A 25,719-nucleotide genomic window follows, 5' to 3' on the forward strand; every position below is an offset into this window, starting at 1 on the left:
CACTGGCTGCCATAAACCAGGGGTGGTGCCACAATTGGGGCATGGATGGAATGTGAGCCAGTGCACGAGCCCATATGGGTGGCCCAAGCTCACCACCAGATCCTGGGCATCAGAGCCCAGAGCCCTGAACTCATTCTGTGTCTGATGTGAGTGACAGTAACCAAAACAGAGGTGTCAGCACTGCTCTGGAGGCTCAGTCCCACACATGTCCATGAGCGAAATACCCCTTTGGCCAGTGGGACTGGCTTGCTTGGTCAAGACCCTGGGACAACCCAGCAGGTATGGATCCTGGAGCTCCCACCAGATGCCGGGCCCCACGTGCCATTTGAAGGGTTGGAGAGTGTCTGCAAGAGGGCCACAGGGCACATGTGGGTACAAGTCAGGTGTGGGCCTCTGCACAAGGGCACTGTTTTGGCTATACTGTTTTTCTTGGTGTTTCTGGAAGGCGCTGAGCTCATTTCCTCCTCCAGGCTTTGCTTCATCCTCTGGAACTCATTGCTCCTGCAGGGTCTGCCCCTGAACCTGGGGATACAGCAGCCAAGCCTGGTGCCTCTGTTCTAGGGGCAGGGGGGGCCCGGCGGGGAGGGAGGTGGCCAGCACGTGCCCAACAAGCAACCAGTAAATGATGAAGAATGTAGGGGCGCCTGGGTGGCTCAGTCGGTTGAGCGTCCGACTTCGGCTCAGGTCACGATCTCGCAGTCCGTGAGTTCGAGCCCCGCGTCAGGCTCTGGACTGATGGCTCAGAGCCTGGAGCCTGCTTCCCATTCTGTGTCTCCCTCTCTCTCTGCCCCTCCCCCGTTCATGCTCTGTCTCTCTCTGTCTCAAAAATAAATAAATGTTAAAAAAAAAATTAAAAAAAAAATGATGAAGAATGTACCAACCAGAGGGTGCTGAAAGCGGCCTCAGTGCAGTTTTACTTTTATGTGTTTAAAGTTTTTATTTAAAAATTAACTTGAGACCCAGAGCAAAGTGCAAAACCAGTACAGAGATAGTCCCTTCACCCAGCTTCCCCTGGTGTTCACATCTAACCACAACAAGCATGGAAGCCAGGAGATTCATATGGATACGATGTTACTCTGTCACTCAGACTGCATCTGGGTTCTACCCACATTCCAACTCCTGTCCTTTTTCTGGCTCAGGATCCCACACAGGATTTCCACATGGGATTTAGTTGTTGTGTCTCCTCAGTGTTCTCCAGATAGTTCCTCAAGTTGTCTTTCCTGACCTGGCTACTACTACTTTTTTTTTTTTTTAAGTTTATTTATTTTGAGAGAGACAGAGACAGCCCGAGTAGGGGAAGGGCAGAGACAGAGGGAGAGAGAGAATCCCAAGCAGACTCTGTGCCATCATTGCAGAGCCTGACGTGGGGCTCAATGACCTGAGCTGAAACCAAGAGTCAGATGCTTAACTGGCTGAGCCACCCAGGCACCCCTGACCTGGCTCCTTCTGAAGAGAATGGGCCTCTACACAGGTTTGTCTGATGTTTCCTCAGGTCAGATTGAGTTTATGCATTTGGGGCAGGAATGTCACAGAACTGTTGTGTGCTTTGCGGTGTACAATCTCGGGATATGTGATGTTGAACTGTCTTGCTGTTGGCAACAGTGACCCTCTTCACTTTGAGAACCCCTGCCCTTGTCTGCGGGGTTCTCCCCTGGAAACTTACTGTTTTTCTCTTTCTAATTCATAATTATCTCTTGGGAAGGTATTTTGAGATTATGCAAACGTGCTGTTTATCAGAACACTTTCTCACACTGATTTTTAGCATCAGTGGGTGGTTCTTACCTGTGGCGATCCTTACTGGGGTGTTTTGCGTGATGATTTTGTACCTCCATCATTGCTTCCGCCTTGATTGATTGAATCCCCATGAGGAAGAGCTGCTCCTCCTGCCCTCACTTGTTTCTCAATTATTTATTTATACCAGTATGAACTCGTGGATGTTTATTTTATTCTGTGGGTTATAATCCATTACTATCATTATTTATTGTTTTGCTCAAATTATCACAGATTTGGCAAGTGAGATTGGATCCTCTGGCCTTTTGCTATGCTTGGGTGTGATTTAAAAAAAAATTTTTTTTGTTTCATCGTGGCAAAATACGCTTAACGTAAAATTCACCATCTTAACCATTTTTACACAGACAGTTCAGTGGTATTAAGGACATTCATGTTGTTGGGCAACCACCACTCCCATCCATCCCTGCAACTCTTCCCATCTTGGGAAACCAAAACTCTGTCCCCATTAAACACGAACTCCCCCATCCACCAACCCCCCTCCCTGGCCCGTGGCAGCCCCCATTCCCTTTTCTGTGTCTGTGAATGTGACTACTCTAGTACTCTAGTATGATAAGTGGAATCATACACTATCTGTGACTGGCGTATTTCACTCAGCATAATGCCGTCAAGGTTCATCTGTGTTGTAGCGTACTGCAGAATTTCCTTTAGTTTTCAGGGCAAATTGTATTCCACCACACATATATACTACATTCTGCTTGTTTATTCCTCCATCGGTAGACACTTGGGTTGCTTCCACATCTCTGCTTTTGTGGATAATGCTGCTGCGAACGTGGGTGTCCAAACATCCCCTTGACGCCCCGCTTTCACTTCTTTTGGGCAAATACCTGGAAATGGAATGTCTGGGCCATCTGGCGATTTTATTTTTAACTTTTCAAGGAGCCGCCATACTGTTTTCCTCAGGGCTACACCTGGGCTGGTGAGGCCAGCCGGCCCTGAGGGAGGGGTGCTGTTGTGGGTGGAGCCCTGAAGGAGGAGTGGCTGCAGTCTTCTCTTGGGGATGGCTTGGGGTGGGGGTGGGGGGCAGGGAACCTGTGGTCTGAAGCCACCTGGTCTGGGGCTGCCACCAGCTCACCTGCCCAGCTTCCAGCAGAGGCTCTAAGAGCCCAAGTTCGTTACTGCTGGTGGCCCAACTGTGTTGCCACGCATGGATGCTGTGCAGTGTCAGGGGCGTCTCTTGGGGGGGACGATTTGGAGTATGGAGGGGTACTGGACATTTGCCCGATGTCACTTTTCTTACCCTGGGGGGACTCTGCCATTGTCTCCTAGTGTGAGGCCCTGGCAGCCTGGTCCCCCGTGGGGAGGAGGATCTCATGGGACACCCAATCCCACGTGTCATCCTCCCCTGAGTGCCCTGCAGTGTCCAGTGACAGTGGCCCCACTGAGCCTGCCTTTACTCCAGATGTAGTGCTCTTGGTCACCGCTGGCCTTGCCACTCTGGCTCCCCATCTAGGCTCCTGCAACCCACAGAAGGGCCCAGGGCCATGTGAGCTGCCGTCCTGGCTCTGGAATTCATAAACATCCCAAGGTTGCTGGTGCTGGAGCCCAGTACTTTACCCCGGATCAACACTTGACAAGTGAGGACACAGCATGGGGAGTGTCTGAAGGCCTGCAGAGCATCCTGGCCACGGCCCAGAGAACCTGGCCCTTCTAGCCCCGTCTCTTCCCATAAATAAACCAGACAAGATCCTTCGTCAGATGGCGTGGCCTGATTTTTGTTTTGGGAAATCTGGACTAGAAGGGGCAGCAAAGAGCCTCAGGCCCTGGGAGGGCTGCCGGCCCAGGAGCGGCAGCTGGACAGGCGGGCAGAGGACGGTCGGGGGTCAGCCTGCCCTGGATACCATGGCAGGCCCTAGAGATCTGAGCAGGAAAAGAAGCCGGATTGGAAAGAAACCAGAGTTGGGCAGGGTGCCAGGCTCTCTGTGCATGCGAGGACTGAGATGTCCGGAAAGGGACTGGTGGCTTAGGGACCCAGGGAAGGGATAACCCGTGGTGCAAAGTGGAAGCCAGGCTCCTTTGCCTGGGAAACTTCCAGATCTGGGCACCCAGCACATGTGAGCACAGAAGACAGGCCCCCTTAATTTCCAGACTTGCCCTCTCAATACTTTCTTCTACCTCTGGGAGAAACTGAGGCTTATAGGGAGAGGAAGGCTGAGCCAGCATTGCACAGTGAAGCCTGCATTTTTTCCACATCAGGGTTTTTGTATCTGCTCTACCTCTGAGGGGCACATCTGCTGGCCAGTGCATCTTCCCTAGCATCCCTGCTTCCTGCTGTGGCCTTGACAGCACCCCTGCCCCCACCCTGACCAGACCTGTGTTAAGGGGATTCCAGGTTGAGGTTGCAGACTTCCTGTGGGGACTAGCTGCCCCACAGGTAGCAGGGTAGCAGCCCTGCCCACGAAATCAGTCTTTGTCCACCAGCTGAGCCACTGGACCCTTGGTGAGCCCCCCCAGAGGAGCAGGACACTGCCTCCTGGACCCCCGGGACTTGGGGTTTCCTCCCTGGAAAGTGTATTGCATCCTTGATCATGCTGCTCCTCTAGAATTACAACTTCCAGCAACTCTGTAGGCTCAGCCTTGGGATTCCCAGGAAATTCTGAGGCACTATGGCCATGTGAAAAGCCCCATGGTAGGAGTCTTAGCTGACCCCTGGGGGTAGAACCAGCCTCTCTGCAGGAATGAAGTAGAGATGCCAGACTGGAGCTGTCCCTGGCCGGGCTCTGGAGTGGGGCTCCTGCTGATTCCCAGAGAGGGGGGTTGGAAAGCATTCCCATTTCCCTGGGCCCGCACTCACTGCTCGGTGTCAGAGGGGCTGGAATGTCCACTATAGGAGGGAGAGCATCAGGAGCCCCATGCGGCCAGCCTTGGGCATGCTTTGATTTTGCTGGAGTCTTATCTTTCTCCTTGCCTGATTCAGGGGTGACCTGCCCAGGTGCCCTTCCTTCCTGCTGTCTGGAGTGCTTCCTGAAGCAGCAACCCCACCCAGCTCTGTCATTTCAGGACCTAGGAACCCCCCAGCACTCCTGCCAGCAGCCAGCACTGTGTCCAGGTGGTGTTGGAGCACAGACGCTGTTCTGGGCTGCATTGCGCCCCCAACCCTTATTCATATATCAGAGTCCCAGCCGTGGGTACCTCAGAACATGACTGTATTTGGAGATGGGTTTTTTTCCAGAGATTAATTGAGCTCAAATAAGGTCTTATTGGGTTCAGCATGACTGGCATCCTTATAAAGAGGGAGGGGATTCGGACACAGAGACACACAAAGGAGTGACCATGTGAGGACACAAGGAAAAGGGAGCTTATCCACAAACCAAGGAGAGGACGCTTTGGGAGAAACCAGCCCTGTAGACACCTTGATCTTGGTCTTCCAGCCTCTGGGACTGTGAGAAAGTAAATTCTGTTGTTGAAGTGGCCCAGACTATTTGTACTTTGTTGTGGCAGCCTGAACAGACTAAGGCTGGGGTCCTGGAGGTGGCATTGACCCTGCTGTCTTGAGGGAAGGTGTGTTGGCAGCTTCTTCTTAGAGCATCGGCAGATGCGGAGTGAGCCAGTGAGAATGCCGAGGAATGGTCCTGGGGTCATCAGGCCCGTGGGTTCTGCAGTAGGACTTTGTGGGCTTTGCTCACCAGGATGAATCTAATGGGGGTCTGGGATGGCTGGGTGGCAGTGTCTGCAGGGTCTGGGGTTCTATGGGTGCACATGGCTGGCGACACCTTGGCCCAAGGCCTCTGCCACCAGTTAACATTGCTCATGGGGGTGTTAGCTCCCTTACAGTGATCCTCAGCACCCCAAATAACACACATTTAGGAAAAAAGCATACATTGGTGCTGCTAGACAAGTGCCTCTGCCCCCCAGGACCATGACCAGTCCCTGAAGGTTCCTTCTGGACCAGGCTCAGAGTGGAGGAGCTCAGAAGTGCTGATTCCCAGGCAAGTCAGAGGTCAGGAGGAAGCATGGGTATGCACAGCCTTCAAGGAGGCAGGGGGGCCTGATGGGACAGTAGGGTAAAGGTGTTAGATTCTAGCTGGTGTGTGTATTGTGAGGACTGGGCTGTCCAGGGCAAATGGCAGCCAAGGGAAGGGGCTGGCGGCAGGACCTTGAGCAAGAAACTTGGGCCTTATTCTGTGAGCTCTCCTCCACCTCACATCTCGAGGCCACAGTCTGCCGGGGCCCGGCTGGTGAGATACGGGAATTCAGAAAGAAAAATTCCACTTTTCGATATTTTGGCAAACGTTCCTACAGCAAGTCATTTTTCTTCTTTAGCAGAGAGTGCCCTGTTATTTATGTGAATGTTAATTTGTGACTGGGGACATTCCCCGACGCGGTCTTCTTGTTGAGTGAGACCTGGGAAATGTCAGCTGGAGCATCTGTCAAGGATGGGTGTCAGTTCTTGTGATAAATGGGCAGGCCCGTCGTGGTCCCAGGGTCTGAGCCTGACCCACTGACCTCTCTGTCCCGGCCAGACTGGGAGGCCAGTTCCAGTTCCCGGAGGCCCTCTCTGGCGCTGGTGTGCTCAGGGGCCAAGTATGGGACAGTCTGGACTTTTACAGGCTTAATAGGCCACCTCCCATGGGAGTCACCCTGGTGCTGCCTCATTTAACAGGAAGACCCACAGGCCAGCCCCTGCCTATGCTGGCTCCCCGGAGGCCCTCTTGCCGGCATCTTGTTTATCCTATTTTATTCCCTTATCTTTCCCTCTGTGCTCCCCACCCCCTCCCTGCTTCTTTCTTCAAACACATCATTTTGGTATAAGCCCTTTGTAAACATCTCAAAAAGTACAGAAAATACTAATAAAAAAGCAAAACCCACCTCAAACCTTCACACTGTTAACTCTTTGTCACACATATTTCCAGACCCTTCTCATTTCATGTTAATAATGTGATAACTGGCTAATGTGCTAGGCACTGTGCTGAGTGCTGTTATCTCATTTAACCCTCACCCCAAGTGTGTGCAAATACTGTTTTTCTCATTTTGTAGCAGCAGCACTGAAGCTCAGAGGCCACACGCTTCGCCAGTGCTGAGGTCAGCATTTGAATCGAAGCAGAGTGACTTGCAGGCCATGCCCTGATTTGTTCGGCTGTGCAGACATTCAGCACACAGATATATGTGACTTTATTGAAAGGCATCGTACTGGTGCTGGGCCTGCCTTTCTTAGTCAGCAATATGTTATGGATGTAGTTGTTCCTTAAGTGGTAAAAAGTCCCATCTGTGAAACTATTTAGACCTAGCATAGATTTGTAAAATTTAACTTTTTTGCAAGTCAGGAGATTTTTGAAAGCAATCTGACCATTTACATTTATTGTTATAACAGATATGTTTGTTGTTACTTCTGTCATCTTATTTGCATTTTCTGTTTTTATGTCCTTATGTTGTTTTTCTAGTCTTACATATTTTCTCTATGATCTATTCTCCTTCATCTCCAGTCATTTGGAGGGAATATATTAGTTTTATAGGTTGTGGCTTTTACAACTTCAAATAGGATTCTGAAACTAGTGTTTATCAACTTTAGCAGCTTATCAGTAACTGTTGATTCTTCTATGGAAGATTAAAAAATTAACTGCAATTAAACTGCTTCTTTCATCCCTCCCATAACCCCTCTTTCATATTTTTCAACTTGTTTGGCAATTTTTGCCACAACTTATTAAAGTGGAGTTAGGAATTATTTTTACATTGCATAATTTCCCTTTCCAGAATGTATGGTAAACAACATCTGGTTTGTAATAATTATTACAGTGGAATGGATGCAGAGGCCAGATCAGGTACTTTCAACCTGTGATTTTCCCATTTGTGGAAACTTGATTTTGAAATCAAGCCCCAAGTTGCATAGAGCAGCAGGCAAGAAAAGGTGGGGAGGGATGTAAAATGGAGCTGAGGCAGATGCTGTGGATAGGATCCTGTCCAGCATCAGAGGTGGGGCGCAGTGCTTCTACGTCTCCTGCTCTGAGGCTCTGACTTGCTGGAGGTCACACACCTAGTTAGTTTGCAGACTTAGAGCTCCCATCCCAAACTCGTGGTGTCTAAAGCAGTGTTCTCTCTAGGCCTGTGTTCCCTAAGTGTTAAGCAAAAGAGATGGATGATATGGGACCAAACATGACATTGAAAAACACTGGATCCTATCAAAATCCCAGCTGACTTCTTGGCAGAAATTGACAAGGTGATCCTAAAGTTCATATGGAAATACATGAGACCCAAAATAGCCAAAACAGTATTGAAAAAGAAGAACACAGTTAGAGAACTCACACTTTCCAATTTCAAAACTTACTAAAAAACGATGGCAATCAAGACTGTGTGGTACTGGCAGAGGGACAGATGTACAGACCAACGAGGCAGAACCAAGGATTCAGAAATAAATCCTCACATTTATTTTTGACAAGAGGGCCAAGACAGTTCAATGGAAGAAAAATCAGTCTCCTCGGCCGGTGGCTCTGGGACAATTGGACACCCACATGCAAAAGAATGAATGTGGACCCCTGCCTCATACTCTTAGAAAATGGATCTTAGATATAAAGATAAGAGGTAACACTGGAAATCTGTTAACAAATCGAAGAGTAGGACTTCATTATTTTGGGTTAGCCAGAGCCTTAGATACGACACCAGAAGCACAAACAACAAAAGAAAAATAAGTAAGTTGGACTTTATGAATGTCCTTTCAACTTCAAAGAACTCTGTCCAGAAAGTGAAAAGACAACTTATAGAATGAGAGGTAAAGTTTTCAAATCACAGATCCAATGGGGACTTGTATCTAGAATATGTTGAAGAACTCTTACTAGTCAAGGAGAAAAATGAAAATAATCCAGTTGCAAAATGAGCAATGGGGGTCTGAACATTTTTCCAAAGAAAAGAAATAAATGGCCAATAAGCACATGAAAAGATTTGTAAAGTCTTTTGTCATTAAATCGGAAACACAGTGGAATGGCACTCTACACACACACACACACTCTCTCTCTCTCTCTCTCTCTCTCTCTCACACACACACACACACACACGGATGGCTAGAAGAAACATAGGTAATGACAAGTGTTGGCAAGGAGGTGGGGAAGTCCGAATTCCTCACACCCTGCCGGCGGGAACATAAAATGGTGCACCTGCTTTGTGAAACAGTCTGGCATAAGGTTACCATATGACTTAGCAATTCCACCTCTAGGTAGATCCCCAAGAGAAATGAAAACCCATGTCTGCACAAAAAACATATGCATGAATGTTCAAAGGAGCATTCACAAAGCCAAAAAGTTGAAACAATGCACATGTCTACCAACCAGTGAATGGATACATAAAATGTGACTCATCTGTAGGATGAGCTATTAGCTGATAGTAAGAAAGGAATTTAAGTATTGACGCATTTTACAGCGTGGGAATCTTGAAAACATTATGTTAGGTGAATGAAGTCAGTCACAAAAGATCACACAGTGTATTCTGTTTATAGAAAATGTCCAGAACAAGCAACTCCCTAGAGACAGAAAATAGATTGGTGGTTTCCAGGGGCTGGCATGTGCATATGTGGGGGAGATGCTGGGAGAATATGGGAGTGACTGCTAATGTATATGGGTTTTTTTTTTTTTGGGAGGGGGGTGATAAAAATGTTCCAAAATTGATTGTGGTGATGGTTGGATTATACACCCCGTAAGTGGGTGAATTGCAGGATATGTGAATTATGGTCCAGTAAAGCTGTTCCATATTAAAAAAGCATGAGTCTCATAGAGAGAAAGTTATTCCTCTCTCAATTCTATTTTCAACTTTCAGATGGAGTCAAAGAGAGTCTCAGTTTGATGCTAACAGGTCTTCTTCAATGCCCCTTCAGGGTTTTTTTTTCTTTCTTTTTGGTAATAGAGATCAAGACTCAAGCTAAGAGTCTTACTGTATAGGATCATCCAGCTAGAATTTAACAAAACTGGGTAAGGCCCAAATCATAATGGCGGTGAAAAGAATGTGGGAGTTTGGTGTCCCCGCACTGGATCTCCTGTGGGCCGGTGGTGAGGGGCTGGTCTGTGTTCCCAAGCCCGCTCCTGGCCCACAGGGAGAGCTGATCTAGTAGTTTGACGTCCTTAAACCTTAGAGTCCCCTGGATATGGAGTGTTCTGCCTTATATAATCTTAGGGGAGTTTGAAATGGCATCATATTTAAAGACCTCTGTAGAACTTGCTGTGCGTGCTGTCGGGACTCAAGCCCAGGGGTCACTCAGGTACCACAAAGCCCCTTAGGAATGAAGGGCAGAGACTTGCCACACTGAAGCACAAAGGGGGAGCCCAGGCACAGAGCAGGGCACTTGGGGGTCTGTCCAGACTGGGAGAGTGAGCTGCTATGGCCTTTCTTTTACGGGGAGAGACAATGCTTCAGGGGAGGTGTGGGGTTCCTGCTTTCAGTTGTTTTGGCCCTTTCAGGTCCCATGGAATTATGGAAAGAGGACCAGTGCCTAATTCCCAGGTCCCCTGGCCCAGCTCCTCACTTCGCAGATGAGGCAGCTACGGGCTGCAGAGGGAACAGCGCTGGCCTCAGACCAGGATTCCAAGCCGGGTCTCCTGGCTCTGTATCCAGGGCTTGCTCCCCTTGTCAGTCCCTCCCTCTACTCTGCCCTTCGAAGTGAGGTCCTGCTTTCCTTAGCACTCGCTTGGCACACGTGTCTGTTGGGGCTGCATGGTTTTGTGTATCGGAAAACCTTGGGCAGCTGAGGGCAAAAGAAGGATTTTCTGGAGCAAAGGATCTCAAGGCCCCAAGACAGGGCAGGGCCTGCTGGGTGAACTTACTGAGGCTGTGTGGTGCACAGGCTGGGGACTGTGGTCCTCCATGACCTGTCTGTGTCACTTGGCTGGGGAGGACACCACAAGGCTGGCTCTGGCAACAGCCTCCCCTTCCACCTGGCCTGCACACTGCGGGGAGGGATGGCTCCCCAAGAGGAAAGAAGGCCACATGGATCCACCAAATGAGGCAGAGAGCAGGGGAGGCAAGGATTCAGCCTCAAGGGTGTCCACAGACTTCTCCAGAAGGGCATGTTCCGGAAGGCACAGAGCAATAGTGGATGGAGATGTAGGGGAGAGGACACATGTTTCTATGGGATTGCTTTCATGTGCTGGCGGCCAGTGCCTCCTACAGATGGCTGGTGCTCCTTTTGGGAAAGTGGGAAAATGACTCTATAAAACATGCTCTGTGGTGCTGAACTGAGAAGGAGCCCCTGCTGGTTGGGACTCTCATGGGACAATAGTCCTTATGCTTGTGATGTGTGGCATTTAGGGTCCAGCACTCCCCACACACCCATAAAGCTTCCAGGGCCGTGCTCTTATTTTCCCCAGGTGGCTGGGAGGGAAAAGAACATGCCCTAGATGACTTGGAAGTGGCAGGTCCTTTTTTGGCAGTACACTAGACCATCATTACCAAAAGGGAGGAGAGAAGAATGGATATAGTTCTGTCAGAGCTAAAATAGCTCCAGGAATGGAAATCTTACCAGATGCCAGTGTTCTGGGGATTCCTGTGGCAAGTGCACGTGTGTGTGTGTGTGTGTGTGTGTGTGTGTGTTTCAGAACAAAGTCAAGTTTTGGGTGACAGCAGGCTGATGCAGGCGTGTGCTGCCTTGTCCCCTGTCAGAGTCTGGATCCTTCTGTTTTTGGACCAGCATATTCCTTTCTTTCTATTCTTGATTGTCACCATTGCAACCCTGACAAGCACCTGACAGCCTTGGTACTGGAGGTTGCAAGAATGACAAGATTGAGTGACAGCCTCGGTCCCCCATCACACACGCGTGGGAGCCTGCTGCTTGCTACAGCCTGCAGCTCCCACTGAAGAAGCCAGTGAAGACAGGGGGCTGGGTGCCTTGCTTTCCAGGGAGACCCCAGCTCTGAGAGTGTCAGTGTTTTAAATACTTTAAAATTCAGAGTAACAGGGACACCTGGGTGGCTCAGTCGGTTGGGCATCTGACTTTGGCTCAGGTCACAATCTCATGGTTTGTGAGTTCGAGCCCCACATCAGACTCTGCTGCCACCACAGAGCTCACTTTGGATCCTCTGTTCCCTTCTCTCTCACTGTCCTTCCCCTGCTCCCTCTCTCTCTCTCTCTCAAAAAAAAAAGCATTAAAAAATTTTAAAAAATTAAATTAGGGGCACCTGGGTGGCACAGTCAGTTAAGTGTCTGACTCTTTGTCTCGGCTCAAGTCATGATGTCACAGTTCGTGAGTTCAAGCTCTGCATCAGGCTTTGCGCTAATGGCATGGAGCCTGCTTGGAATTCTGTCTCTCCTTCTCTCTGCCCTGTTACCACTTTTGTGTGCTCGTGCTCTCTCTCTCAAGATGAATAAGTAAACTTAAAAAAATTTAAAAAACCACAAAATTCAAAGTAACAGAGGATATCTGTTAAGTCTTTGGATTCTTATAATTTTTTTTAACGCCTAATGTCTATTTCTAGTGACTACTTCATCATAAACTAAATAGCAAAGGAACAGCCATAGAAGAAGGAAGGGGTAGGGCAGGCATCTTCTAATTCACCAGGTTCTGAGGACCAGCCAGTGGATTTGATGGCTGAAGCGCTACCAGGTTCCAGGCCACTGCAGTAGAGCCCTCCCTGTGATCCTCCCTCCTGGCTAGGTTGTGTAGACGGTCACGGAGTTCAAGAACAGAGTGGGTTTGGGGCAAGAGCCAGTGTCGGGGGGCCAGCCCTGCGAAGGGACACCAAGCTGGACAGACACAAGTGGGATCTTGATGGAGTGCCCTTCAGGGACTTCTTTAATATTTATTAAGTGGGGAGAGGAAACAGATTCTTATTAATGAAAATTACATGTAGAAACAGATACATGTGCCCCTGGCAGCAGGAAAATCAAAGTCCCGGGGGGAAAAAAACTCAGCAAAACGTAGCCCACGTTCTGTACCTTGTTCTCTTGTCAATTTTCTTTTGCAGGTTTCTAGACAGATCATTCCTGGGATGCATACTAAGATGCTTGAAATTTAGGCAATAAAAGAAACCCCACTTTCTTTCTGAAGAGCCCCCACCAAGCGTGTCCCAGCCAGTGGTGGGGAGGAGTGACCAAATGTTGGTCTCGGGTGGCCATCCACTGGTCCTGGGGTGGCAGTGCTGGTCTTGAGGTGGGCAGCCTGCAGTCTCAGGGTGACCAGATGCTGGTCTGGGGGTGGTCATCCATTGGTCTCACATGGTCAGCCTCTGGATTCTGTGGGGTCATGCACTGATCTTGGGGCAGGTGTCTGCCTGCTCCATTTGTGAGTACTGTCAGTTAGAAGTCTCTGGTTTCACGAGGAAACCTGAGTAACCTGGCATCATGCTTCAGGTTTATCTCAGTGTGCTCTGTGCCCTTGAGATGGGTCCTTGGGAGGGTTCCTTCCAGGCAGCTGGGCCAGCTTGGGCCCTGGTCTCCTGACTGTGGCTCAGGACAGCATCAGATTCAGTGCCTTTGGGTCAACCCAGCAGGAGGCCAGCCAGGGAGGAGAGCCTGACCTTGGCATGTAGGGAGACCCTTAACTCTTCTGAAATCTTTTAGGCCAGAGAGGGCCGCTCCTCACCAGGTTGGGTTGTCACATTGGGTCCCTCTAGAATGACCCCAGGGCCATCAGGCTGTGGCATAGATGGCTCCTAGTCTGGGGTGCAAGAGTCCCTCCAGAAGAGGGGGTTGCCTTGCTGTTTGCTGGTGTCTTATTGTCTTGCCCCCTAATTGCCACAATAGGTCTGGTTTGCCCCAGGGTCCCACCTGGGAGATGCTCCCTCCACCTGGGGTCGGGGTCTAATTCCTAGACCCTATGTGTTCCCAGCAGGCTTTCCCACCCCTGGGTTTTAGTTCTCTCATTTGCAAAGCAAGCAGGTGGATGACATCAGTTGGGTTGCAGAGCACCGTCAGCCTGTGCTCCAGTTCTGTGTCCCAGGCTGTATCTGCTCCTGCAGCAACCATGTGATGGGGAGGGATGATCAACTCTGTTTACAGGCAATTCATTGGAGGCTCAGGGAGCCTTAGCACCTTGGCTGAGGTCACCTGGTCAGGAAGAAACAGAGCTGGGAACCCAGAACGCTGACTCTGGACTGCGTGGCTAGTTCCCATGTGTACTTGAATGGGTTCTTTGATAAGATAGGTTTGAGACACCAGTCTGCCCCCAAACCACAAATGTGGGAGATGTCAGTGGCACTGTGGAGGAAGGAACTCTTGCTGTTGTCCACAGTCACCCACAAGGCAGTTGGAAGGGGATGGCCCATGATGTCCCCGCCTTTCCTGTGTCTCAGAGGACATGCCCCACTGTTGTGGGGTCATTTACTCACTCATCCGCAAGCATTTGCTCACTCCCTGCCTGGCCTGATGGGACCCTGGGACCCGGGCATGAGTCAGAGTGTAGGGCCTGCAGAGTTCTCACAGGCTTGTCCTCCCCTCACTCCTCCCACAGACTGGTGACCTTGGCACCCTGGTCTTGGCCCCCATAGCTCTGGCTCCTACCCTTCCTTTGCATCTTAGACCCCTTCCCCAGAATACCGAGATGCTGCAAACCCACGTCTTTGGGGGGGCTGCCGTGCCTGCTTCTCTCCAATCCTGTGCCCTTCAGAGAATGGCCACCCCCTTCATCCCACTGCCCACTGGGACCCTGTATTCATTTTCTGCAGCTGATGTAACAAATTACTGAGAACAAGAGAAACTTATTCTCTCACAGGTCTGGAGGCCAAGGTCAGGGTGTTGGCAGGGCCACATTCTCCCTGGAGGCTGGAGAGGAGAATGCGAGGGAACTCCTGGCCAGTGCCAGCTACGCTGGTGTGTTAGATGGGCAGCCGGAAATGCCAGCTTTTCTGATGTTTTGAGAGAATTTGAAAATCTGGTCATTTATGTGAAATCCTCTGATTCTTAAGTTGGAGCAACTAATTTAAGCTTTTAAGAAGCTCAGAGTGAGGTCACCAAGTTGGCAGAGTAGGGGATTCAGCCTCCATCCCCCAAAGAAGATGAATAATTAGGCAACTATCCACCAACAAAAACATCTCCAGGAAAACTCAGGAGTCCACTTAAACTTCGGCAATACAGTAGAACAAAAACCCTGAGAAAAATGGCACGAGAAGAAAAGGAAGGCAGCTTCATTTTGTCTGTATCACCCCGTCCCCCAGGCTAGCGCTGCTCTGTGCCAAGAGGGAACTTCCCCAGCATGAGTTTCCCACACCGGGAAAGGGAGAGTGGGGTGTGCGACCAGCTTCCCTAGCCTCTCAGTGAACAAAGGACCCACTCTGTGTCACCCCATCCAGAAATCAGTGAAGCTGAGAGGTATAGAGATGGCTAGGAACAAAGAAGAAGGACAAGAATTACCAGCATTAGGGATGACCATGGTTCCCCGTGGTCCACTCCACAGGGGACCCCAGCAGTTTTCACTGCTGAAGAAACCGATGGTCAGCACGGCTGCTATGGACCCCTGCAGATTTTTTAAATTGATTTTTTAAAAAGTTTGTTTTTGAGAGAGAGAGAGAGAGAAGGGGAAGGGCAGAGAGAAAGGGGGAGAGAGAATCCCAAGCAGGCTCCATGCTGTCAACGTGGAGCCCAGTGCCAGGGCTCGATCCCACAAACTGTGAGATCACGACCTGAGCCAAAATCAAGAGTCAGATGCTTAACCAACTGAGCCACCCAGGTGCCTCTAGAGCCCTGCAGATTTTACCACTGAGTTTTCATCCCACACGCTTTCACGCTTACAGACACTAGCTGCTTGAGTCCCTCCTGCTCCCTCTTCCCACACCCTCCCCCCAAGCCTGGGATCTGCATCAGCAGCCTTCCCTGGCCTCTGTGGCTGCACGAGTGCAGAACACCAGCCTAGACTCCTGTGGCTGACCCCCATTGCTGTGTATACACAGGGCTAACCCCTTCAGCTGTACACATGCATACTGCTGACCTGACTCTTGTCACCAACCTCCACTGCCATGTGTGTGCCTGTGGTGAGACCCTGCCACTATGGGAGTGCACAGTGACAGCTAGGTCACTGGTAACTGTTAGTGTGTCTGTGGTTGGCTTTGGTTCTTACTGCTGGTCCTGGCTCTTGTCACAAGTATATATGAAACAAGACCCTGCCACTCGACAGGCACCTGCAGCTGATCCCCATAGCTGAGTGTGTGCATACCACCAGGTCTGGCCACTACCACTGCCTGCCCTGATCCCTAGCCACTAGACCTGAAGGCGCCACTGAAGACCCCAAGAGTGCTTGTAGCCACTGAAGACCCCCATAGTGCTTTCCAGGGACCATGAACTTGTCAATGTTGTGGATTCTAGCATCCTAAGCCAATGAAACATCATGTCTTCCCTACTCACCCTGCCTCCCCCCTGGACCCAGAACCACCACACCCCCCCCTGCAGTTGGTGCCCTGCTTTTGCCCACCAGATCTGGGGGCCAGATGTCAACAACATGACCCAGTGTGCTCCCACCTGCAGATGAAGGTCTTCCCTTACTGAAGTCAGCTTATAAAGTCTGGAAATGCACAGAAACCTATGCAAGGCTACAGGGATTATGAGGAATCAGAGAAATGAGGCCCCATCAAAAGAACACAGTAAACTTCCAGCAACTGATCTGAAAGAAACGGAGATACATGAATTGCCTGATAAAGAATTCAAAATAATCATTCTAAGTTTCCTCAGAGAGCTTAAGAGAGCTAGGAAAACAACACAAGAACAAAATGAAAAGTTTAACAAAGAGAAAACATAAAAAAGAACCAAACAGAAATATTGGGGTTTAAAAACAGAGTGATTGGAGTGCAGAATTCAATAGAGAGTGTCAACATCAGATTGGACCACGTAGAAGAGACAGTCAGTGAGGTAGAAGGCAGATCATGTGAAATTATCCAGTCAGAGGAGCGAGAGTATGAAAAGGAATGGAGGAAGGCCATAGAGCTTATGGGTCACTAGTAAGAGACATAATCTATGCATATTGGAGTTCCAGAAAGAGAAGACAGGGAGAAAGGGGCAGAGAGTTTATTTAAAGAAATACTGGCTGAGAGCTTCCTAAACCCGGGGAGAGATTTGGAATCCAAGTTCATGAAAATCACCCCCAAATTTCTATCTAGAAAGATCTTCTCCAAGACACATTATAGTAAACCATCTAAAGTCAAAGACAAAGAGATCCTTTCAAATGCAGCAAGAGAAAAAATTTCTCTCTTACCAGAGACCCCCCACCCCATAAAGCTCTCAGTGGATTTCTCAGCAGATACCTTGCTGGCCAGAAAAGATGGGGAGGATATATTCAAGGTGCTGGAAAAAAAAAAAAAAGAAAAACTATCAACAAAGAATACTTTATCTTGCCAAGTTGTCCTTCAGAAATGAAGACATGATAAAGACTTTACCAACCAAACAAAAGCTGAGGAAAGCTCATCACATTAGACCTACTTTACAAGAAATACTGAGGGGTGCCTGGATGGCTCAGTTGGTTAAGCATCTGACTCTTGATTTTGGCTCAGGTCATGATCTCATCATTGTGAGTGAGATTGAGCCTTGTGTCTGCACTGTCAGCAAAGAGCCTGCTTGGGATTCTCTCTCCCCCTCACCTGCGCATCCACATGTACATGTGCATGCACATACTCTCTCTCTCTCAAATAAATAAACATTAAAAAAATAAATGCTGAAAGGAGTTCTTCAAGCTGAAACAAAAGGGTGCTAATTAGTAACATAAGAACATGTGAAAAAATATAACACCCCCGTAAAGTATATAATCAAATTCAGAATACTTTAATACTGTAATATGGTCTAATATAAAGGTTAAAGAATGCAAGTATTAAAAATAGCTATAGCTATAATAATTTGTCAATGAATACATGGTATGAAGAGATGTAAATTGTGACATCAGAAACATAAAATGTGGGAGTGGAAAATAAAAGGGAGAGTTTTTGTGTTCAATTGAAATTAAGTTGTTATCCTTGTCTGAGGAAATCCTCAGCATCGTAGAGACTGGAAAGTGTAAGTGCTTTTTGGTGAATGCAGTAACCTAACTTCTTCCCAGCCTGCTGTCCTGGACCTGAGGTGCAGCCTCCAGCCCTGCCATCCCTCCTGCAGACTGGATCCCCCTACAGCCATTTTTGTTCTAATGGAGTGTTGTACAGCCTTTAGTCCATGGGAAATCTTTGTAGTAAGAAACCAAGGACCTGTTTTCCATCTGACATGTGTGAATGCCTTACACCCCTTTATTCTACATTAAGTCCTAGTTCAGGTTCTTTGAGAATGAGCAGGGAAAGGGCAGGGAATCCCAAGCGGACTCTGCTCTGGCAGGTCAGCCCAATGCAGAGGATCATTGAGTTGAAACTGAGAGTCCACATGCTTGACTGACTCAGCCACCCAGGCACCCTAGTCCTATTTTAGCCTTACATCTCCAAATGGTGAAACATTTCAATAAAATAACAATGATTTTGAAAAAAAAAGAAACTAAGATGTTATCAACATTTATTATATCTGTAAGATGAGTAAGCCTCAGAGTAACTGCAAAACAAAAACCTATGGGAGATGCACATGAGATAAAGAGAAGAGAATCAAAGTATACCACTGTAAAAAATCATCAACTCACAAAAGAAGACAGCAAGAGAGGGAGAAAGGAACAAAGGAACTATAAAACAGAAAACAATTAAGATGGCTTTGGTGAGTCTTTAACTATCAATAATTACTTTAAATGTAAATGGGTTAAATTCTCCAATCAAAAGTCTTAGAGTGACTGAGTGGATTGAAAAAAAAGGAAGACCCAACTATATGCTGCCTACGAGAGACTTACTTCAGCTTTAAGGACACACTTAGCCTTAAAGTGGAGGGATGATAAAAGATATTCCATGAAAATGAAAACAGAACAGAGCAGGGGTAGCTATACTTATAATAGATAAAATAGAGTTAAGTCAAAAACTGTAACAAGAGAAAAAGAAGGTCATTATACAGTTGTAAAGTGGTCATCAAGAGAATATAAGAAGTATAAATGTATATATACACTCAACATCAGAGCACCTAAATGTAATAAATCAAATACTAATAGATCCGAAGGGAGAGAGAGACAACAATACAATAATAGTAGCCCCACTTTCAATAGTGGATAGATCATTCAGACAGAAAATCAATAAGGAAACATTGGACTTGAACCATACTTTAGACCAAATGGACTTAACATGTATACAGAACATTCCATCCAATAACAGCAGAATACACATTCTTCTTGAGTGCACATGCACATGTCTCCAGGACAGATGACATGTTAGGGTGGAGAACAAATCTTAGCAAATGTAAATCATACCAAGTAACTTTTCTGATTACAGTGGTATGAAACTAGAAATCAACAACAGGAGGAAAACTGGAAAATTCACAAATATGCAGAAACTAAACAACACATTCTTGAACAACCAGTGGGTCAGAGAAGAAATCAAAAAGGAAATAAGGAAAGTATCTTGAAACAAACAAAAATGGAAACACAACATACCAGAACTTATGTGATACTGCAAAAGCAGTTCTAAGAAGGAAGTTTATTTTATTTCTGTTTTTTGTTTTTTGGTTTTTTTTCAATATATGAAGTTTATTGTCAAATTGGTTTCCATACAACACCCAGTGCTCATCCCAAAAGGTGGCCTCCTCAATACCCATCACCCACCCTCCCCTCCCTCCCACCCCCCATCAACCCTCAGTTTGTTCTCAGTTTTTAAGAGTCTCTTATGCTTTGGTTCTCTTCCACTCTAACTTCTTCTTTTTTTTTTTCCTTAAGAAGGAAGTTTATAGTGATAAATACCTACAATAAAAAATATTTCAAATAAACAGCGTAACTTTACACCTCAAGGAACTTGGAAAAGAAAAACAAACTAAGCCCAGAGTTAGCTGAAGGAAGGAGATAACAAAGATAATTTCAGGACTAAAATAAGTAGAGAATAGAAAAACAATAAAAAGATGAACAAAACCAAATAAATATGTAAATAAAATTTAAAAAGATATTATAACCAATATCACAGAAATATGAAGGATCGTAAGAGAATACTATGAACAAGTATACAACAACAGATTAGACAACCTTGAAGAAGTGGATACATTCCTAGAATCATATAATCTACCAAGACTGAATCAGGAAGAAATAGAAAGTCTAAACAGACCAGTAATGAGAAGGAGATTGGACCCATAATCAAAAATATTTCCAAACAAAGAAAAGCCCCAGAGTAGATGATTTCACAACTAAATTCTACCAAACATTTCAAGATGAACTAATGCCAATCCTTCTCAAACTCTTCCAAAAAATTGTGGAGGAAAGAACACTCCCAAACTCATTTTATAATGCCCAAACCAGAAAAGGATGCTACAAGAAAAGAAAACTATAAGCCAATATCCCAGGTGAATATAGATGCAAAAATTCTCAACAAAATACTAGCAAACCAAATTCAATAGCACATTAAAAGGATCATGCATATTATCAGGTAGGATTTATCCCTGGGATGCAAGGTTGTTTCAACATATGCAAATCAATAAATGTGATACACCAGCTTAACAGAATGAAAAACAAAATTCATATGATCATTCCAATAGATGCAGAAGAAGCATTGGACAAAATTCAACTTCCTTTCATGATAAAACTCTCAACAAATTGGGTGTAGAAGGAACATAGCTCAACATAATAAAGGTTGTATGTGACAAACCCACAGCTATTATCATACTCAATAGTGAAATGTTAAATGCTTTCCTGCTAAGATAATGAACAAAACAGGGATGCCCACTCCCACCATTTCAGTTCAACTTAGTACTGGAACAATTTTTTTAAGCTTATTTATTATTCAGTAATCTCTACACACAATGTGGGATTTGAACTCCTGACCTCAGGAACAAGAGTTGTATGCTCTTCTAACTGAACCAGCCAGGTGCCCCAGTAGTGAGACTTCTAACCAGAATAGTCAGGCAAGATAAAGAAATAAAAGGCATCCAAATAGGAAGGGAAGAAGTAAAATTGTCTATATTTTCTGGTTACATGATCTTATATACAGAAAATCCTAAAGACTCCATCAGAAAACTGTTAGAATTAATCAAATTGATTAAAGTTTCAGGATACAAAAATCAACATATAAAAATCAATTACATTTCTATATGAGAACAGTGAGCTATCTGACAAAGGAAGAAAACAATCTCATTTACAATCACTCTAAACACACATCACATCACCCAAGGAAGTGAAAGATCTACACACACACACACACACACACAAACACACACACAAGGATATTGATGAAAGAAACTGAAGAAGATACAAATAAATGGGAAGATATACTTTGTTCATGGATCAGAAGAGTTAATGATGTTAAAATGTCCATACTACACAGAGCTATGTCTAGATTCAATGGAATCTCTATCAAAATTCCAAATTCTAATAGAAAACCAATCGTAAAATTTATATGGAACCATCAAAGACCCCAAATAGCCAAACAAAAAATGGTGGAGGCATTATTCTGATTCCAAACTGCATTTCAAAGCTATAGTAATCAAAACAGTATGATACTGGCACATAGACAAATAGAACAGAATTGAGGGTCCAGAAATAATCCCACACATAACACAGTGAGTTTATATTTGGCCAAGGAGCCAAGAATACTCAATGGGGAAAGATAATCTCCTCAATAAATAGTGTTGGATAATAACATGCCAAAGAATGAAATTGGACCCCTGTCCTGCACCACTCACAAAAATTAACTCGAAATCGATTAAAGACTTCAACGTAAAATCATAAAACTTGAAGAAAATATAGGAAAAAACTTCTTGACGTTGGTCTTGGCAATGATTTTTTGGATATGACACCAACAGTATAAACAACAAAACCAAAAATCAGTAAGTGGGACTACTTCAAACTAAAAAGCTTTTGCACAGCAAAGGAAACCATCAACAAAATGAAAAGCCAACCTGTGGAATAAGAGAAAATATTGCAAAGCAGCATGTATCAGATAAGAGGTTAATATCCAAAATACATACAGAAGTTATACAACTCAAAGCAGAAAAAAAATCTGATTAAAAAAATAGACAAAGGGCTTGCATTAGACATTTTTTTCACAGAAGACGTACAGATGGTCAATAAATACATAAAAGGTGCTCAACCTCAGGGAAATGCAAATCAAAGCCAACCATGTCGCATAACATCTGTTAGAGTAGTTATCAAAAATGTGAAATAACAAGTGTTGGTGAGGATGTGGAGACAGGGAGCCCTTCTGCACTGTGAGTAGGAATGTGAGCTGGTTCTGTCACTATGTCACTATGGAGATTCCTCAAAAAATTAAAAATAGAACTACTGTATGATCTAGAAGTCCCACTTGTGTGTATGTATATAGAGGAAATGCCAACAGAATATTGAAGTGATATCTGCACTCCCATATCCATTGTGTCATTATTCATGATAGGCAAGAAAGCAACCTAAATGTCCATCTGTAGATGACAGGTTGATAAATGTGGTTTGTATATACAATGGAAAATTATTCAGCCTTTATAAAGAAGGATATCCTGCTGTTTGTGACAACATGGATGAAACTGGATACTATGCTAAGTGAAATAAGCTAGACACAGAAAGACAAATGTAATCTAAAATATTCAAACTTGGGGCACCTGGGGTGGCTCAGTCAGTTGGGCATCTGACTCTTGATTTCAGCTCAGGTCATGATTTCATGGTTCATGAGATTAAGCCCCGTGTCAGGTTCTATGCTGACAGTGTGGAGCCTGCTTCAGATTCTCTCTCTCCCTCTGCCTCTCCCCTGCTCATGGTTGCTCTCAAAATAAATAAACTTTAAAAAAAGTAAAATAAAATACTCAGACTTATAGCAGTGGAGTAGAATGGTGGTTGCCAGAGGCTGAGGGGAGGGGAAAATGGGAGGTGATGGTATGAAATTTTAGTTATGCAAATTAAGTTTTGGAGATCTATTATATAGCACAGTGCCTGTAGCTAACAATATTCTATCATATACTTACAATTTGCTAAGAGGGTCAAATATCATAGGAAGTGTTCTTACCATGAGAAAATGATAATAATAAAGGGGGTGGGAAGATAACTTGAAGGTGATGGATATGTTTATGCCCTTGATGGTGGTGGTTTCATGAGTGATACTTATTCCCAAACTCATTGAGTTGTATACATTAACTGTACACATCTTTTTACATGCCAATCATATTTCAGTAAAATGGTTTTTAAAAACCCACCCAGAACCCTGAATGGGTCATAAATGTGTGCTCTAAAGGAAATGTATCTGCAGGTTGACACAGTGGGGCCCCCCAGTGTGAGACCACCAGTTTATGGATAATAGATTGAAAATCAAAAGCATGGAAGTTGGACGGATGGCCAAAGGGAGGGTAGGGCCCTGTGCCTGCAGTTGGGGGATCTGAACGAGGTGCTGAAGGAAGAAGGGGAGTTTGCCAGATGGCCAAGGTGAGAAGGCCTAGCTGTGAGTGCTGAATTGGAAGGAGGGGCTGTCCCGGCCACTGGTGTGAGGTGTGCGAGTTAGGGACTGGGGGTGGGGGTGGGGGGCAGTGGGAAGCTGAGAGTTTTGGATGCCACAGTACAGAGCAGCCTGAATCCTGACAGGGACAGGGGTCCAGGAACGGCTTTCCAGCACGGGGAGGGGGGAGGTGGCTACAGCCGGTCTTGGGGGAGACAGCAGTCCAGTTGCTGCGGAGTCTGGGCCGGTGACTGATGTAGGTATAGGTAGGGGTAGACGGTGGGGGATGGGGACCGTGGCCAGCCTCAGAGCTGCATGCTGTGTCCGTGGCGTGCACTGTGGTCAGCGTGTGTTTCACAAGGGAAGCTGGAATAGTCCAGTTTTGAGACCCGAAATCTCATCATTTTGAGGGTCGGGTTCAGAACTTTTGAAAATACTGTTTTGGTCTAGCTGGCCATGTCTGCGGCAGATGTAGTCCCCAGTTGACAGTTTTGGCCTTTGTCTTGGATTTTAGGCTTCTGGGGGGAGGGCGTGGGGGCGACTCAGACTCATGCAGACTCACCACGCTCCAGGGCTCTGGCCTCAGTGACTAGAAGTGGAGGCTCTGGGCAGATGAGACTTCTGGGGTCACGTGTGTGTGCCCCCACCCCGGCCTGGGGTTCAAGCCTGACACCTAGCTGGGGTGCTGGGCAGGGTCCCTCTGGTCCTATCAGTCTGGTGGGAGGTTCTTCCCTCTGGGACCCCTCCTTGGTCTGTCTGCTGTGCTCTGGGAATTTGAACCATTTCATTTTTGCCCCACAGGCTGGCCTGATCCGTATGGAAGAGGAGGAGTTCTTCATCGAGCCCTTGGAGAAGGGGCTGGCAGCTGAGGAGGCTGAGCAGGGCCGTGTGCATGTGGTGTATCGCCGGCCACCCACTCCCAGATCCCCTCCTCTGGGAGGGCCACAGGCCCTGGACACAGGTAAGGCTGCTTGGTAAGCCCTGGTTGTGTCCCCGGGGACCCAGGCACCCCTTCTGCAGGCCTGGTCCCAGGCTGAGCGTGAGCTCTGCTCTCACTGACCACATGGCACGGTGGGAGTACTGGGGTGCTGGGCGGGGGACTCTGCTGTGGCTGCACATGGGCCACAACCAGCAAGTGTCAGGGAGCCGGGGAAGCACAGACTAAGCCTGCACTTGGGCCCGAGTTCGGTGCCCATGTCTGAGCCTGTTTCTCTGAAGAAGATATCTGCTGGCCCCAGACAGCCTCTCCTTCCTTCTGTGTGGTCCACTTTCCCTGCAATGATGATTGACTGCCCCTTCCAGGCCACTCCCAGAGAAGGGTCCTGAGCTCTCTTCAGGCCCCATTTGGACCTTGCTTCCTCTGGGAGACAGCCAGATGCCGCGAGGGGAGGGGAGGGCAGGACGAAGACCCCAGAAGTGCTCCTAGCAGCTTCGGCAGCCTGTACACAGACTCAGATCATTTTTTTTTTCTTTCTTTTTCAACTTAGAACCAAGGTGCTCTCTGGGCCCAGGAGCATGGAAGGAGCTTCTGGATGGGCATGGTGACAGCTGCTGGCTGTAGCCCCTCAGACCCTTCAAGGAGTCTTGGCCTACCTCCAGCCCAAACCTCCCCTCTCTTCTTGGGATCTTGGGTGCTGGGTTGCAGCAAGGCCAGGTTGGGGTCTGACCATGGTCCTAGCAGGCCTCGCGGTCCTCAGGGCCCCAGGGACCAGATAAGGCTGCCTTGCCTGTGCCTAGGCTAGGCTCAGCCCCCAGCCTCTGGTCCTGATGGACCCCTGGCTGCAGATGGTCAAGGCAGCTGGGCCTTAGGTCAGGCTCATCTGCATGTGTACAGAGAGCCCGAAGGCCCCGCTGGGCCAGCCCAGCTATGCTGTGATTTGCCGAGACACTCCCATCACCCGAAGCCGCCCAGGCTCATTTATTTCAGGTCTCTCTGACTGCCCAGCTTGACAGATAAATTGGGTGCAGGCTGGCAGGGCACCATTCTAATTTCAAGGTGTGGCAACAGATACCTTTGCAAAGCAATTGTTCCGTCAGGAAGCTCAGCGCTCTCTGGAGCTGATCAATACTTTGGGCAGACCCTTTTTCCCAGGTGATGAATTGCTGTCTGCCAGGCCTTCTTCAGGCTCAGCCTTCCTGCCTCTTTCCTACCCATGGGCTTCTCCGCAGGGGGAGGAATGGAGAATGACCCCAGAGCGTGAGCATAAGAGTGAAAATAGGGCAGGCGAAATGCCCCGGACCAGGGATAAGGGACTATACTGGCCAGCTGTCCTTGGGCAAGTTTGGGCCTCTCTCTGTCCAGTGGGATCAGAAGGGCCTGTTTCTCAGAGAGCTGAGGGCTTTTGGCTTGATGCTTCTGGGCTCTACTCAGTCTAGGTGAGGTAGAGCCTGCAAAGAGGGGCTGTCAGGTGCTCTGGGCTCGCTCCAATTCCAGATTCCATGTGGTGCCTATCTCCTGAATGTGGCAGCCTTCCCCCTTGGCCTTGCTGGCTTTGCCTTATTTTCTGGGCTTCTGTTGGTCTTTTGGTACCTTCTGTTAAATCCATCCTCCCTTCCCGCCACCTATTGTTAGAACTTAGGATGCAGGAAAGGAATT

General features: G+C 47.2%; 1 protein-coding gene across 1 annotated transcript in view; it reads left to right on the forward strand.

Annotated features, from left to right (window-relative positions):
- ADAMTS2 (ADAM metallopeptidase with thrombospondin type 1 motif 2) overlaps window positions 1-25,719 on the forward strand; it is a 238,136-nt gene that overhangs the window by 54,647 nt on the left and 157,770 nt on the right. The window contains exon 3 of the mRNA XM_049649005.1: window positions 23,925-24,084. Coding sequence (XP_049504962.1) covers window positions 23,925-24,084 — 160 coding nt within the window. The remainder of the gene's footprint in view (window positions 1-23,924; window positions 24,085-25,719) is intronic.

Source organism: Panthera uncia, assembly GCF_023721935.1.
Source record: "Panthera uncia isolate 11264 chromosome A1 unlocalized genomic scaffold, Puncia_PCG_1.0 HiC_scaffold_17, whole genome shotgun sequence".
In the NCBI taxonomy this organism is placed as follows: Eukaryota; Metazoa; Chordata; class Mammalia; order Carnivora; family Felidae; genus Panthera; species Panthera uncia.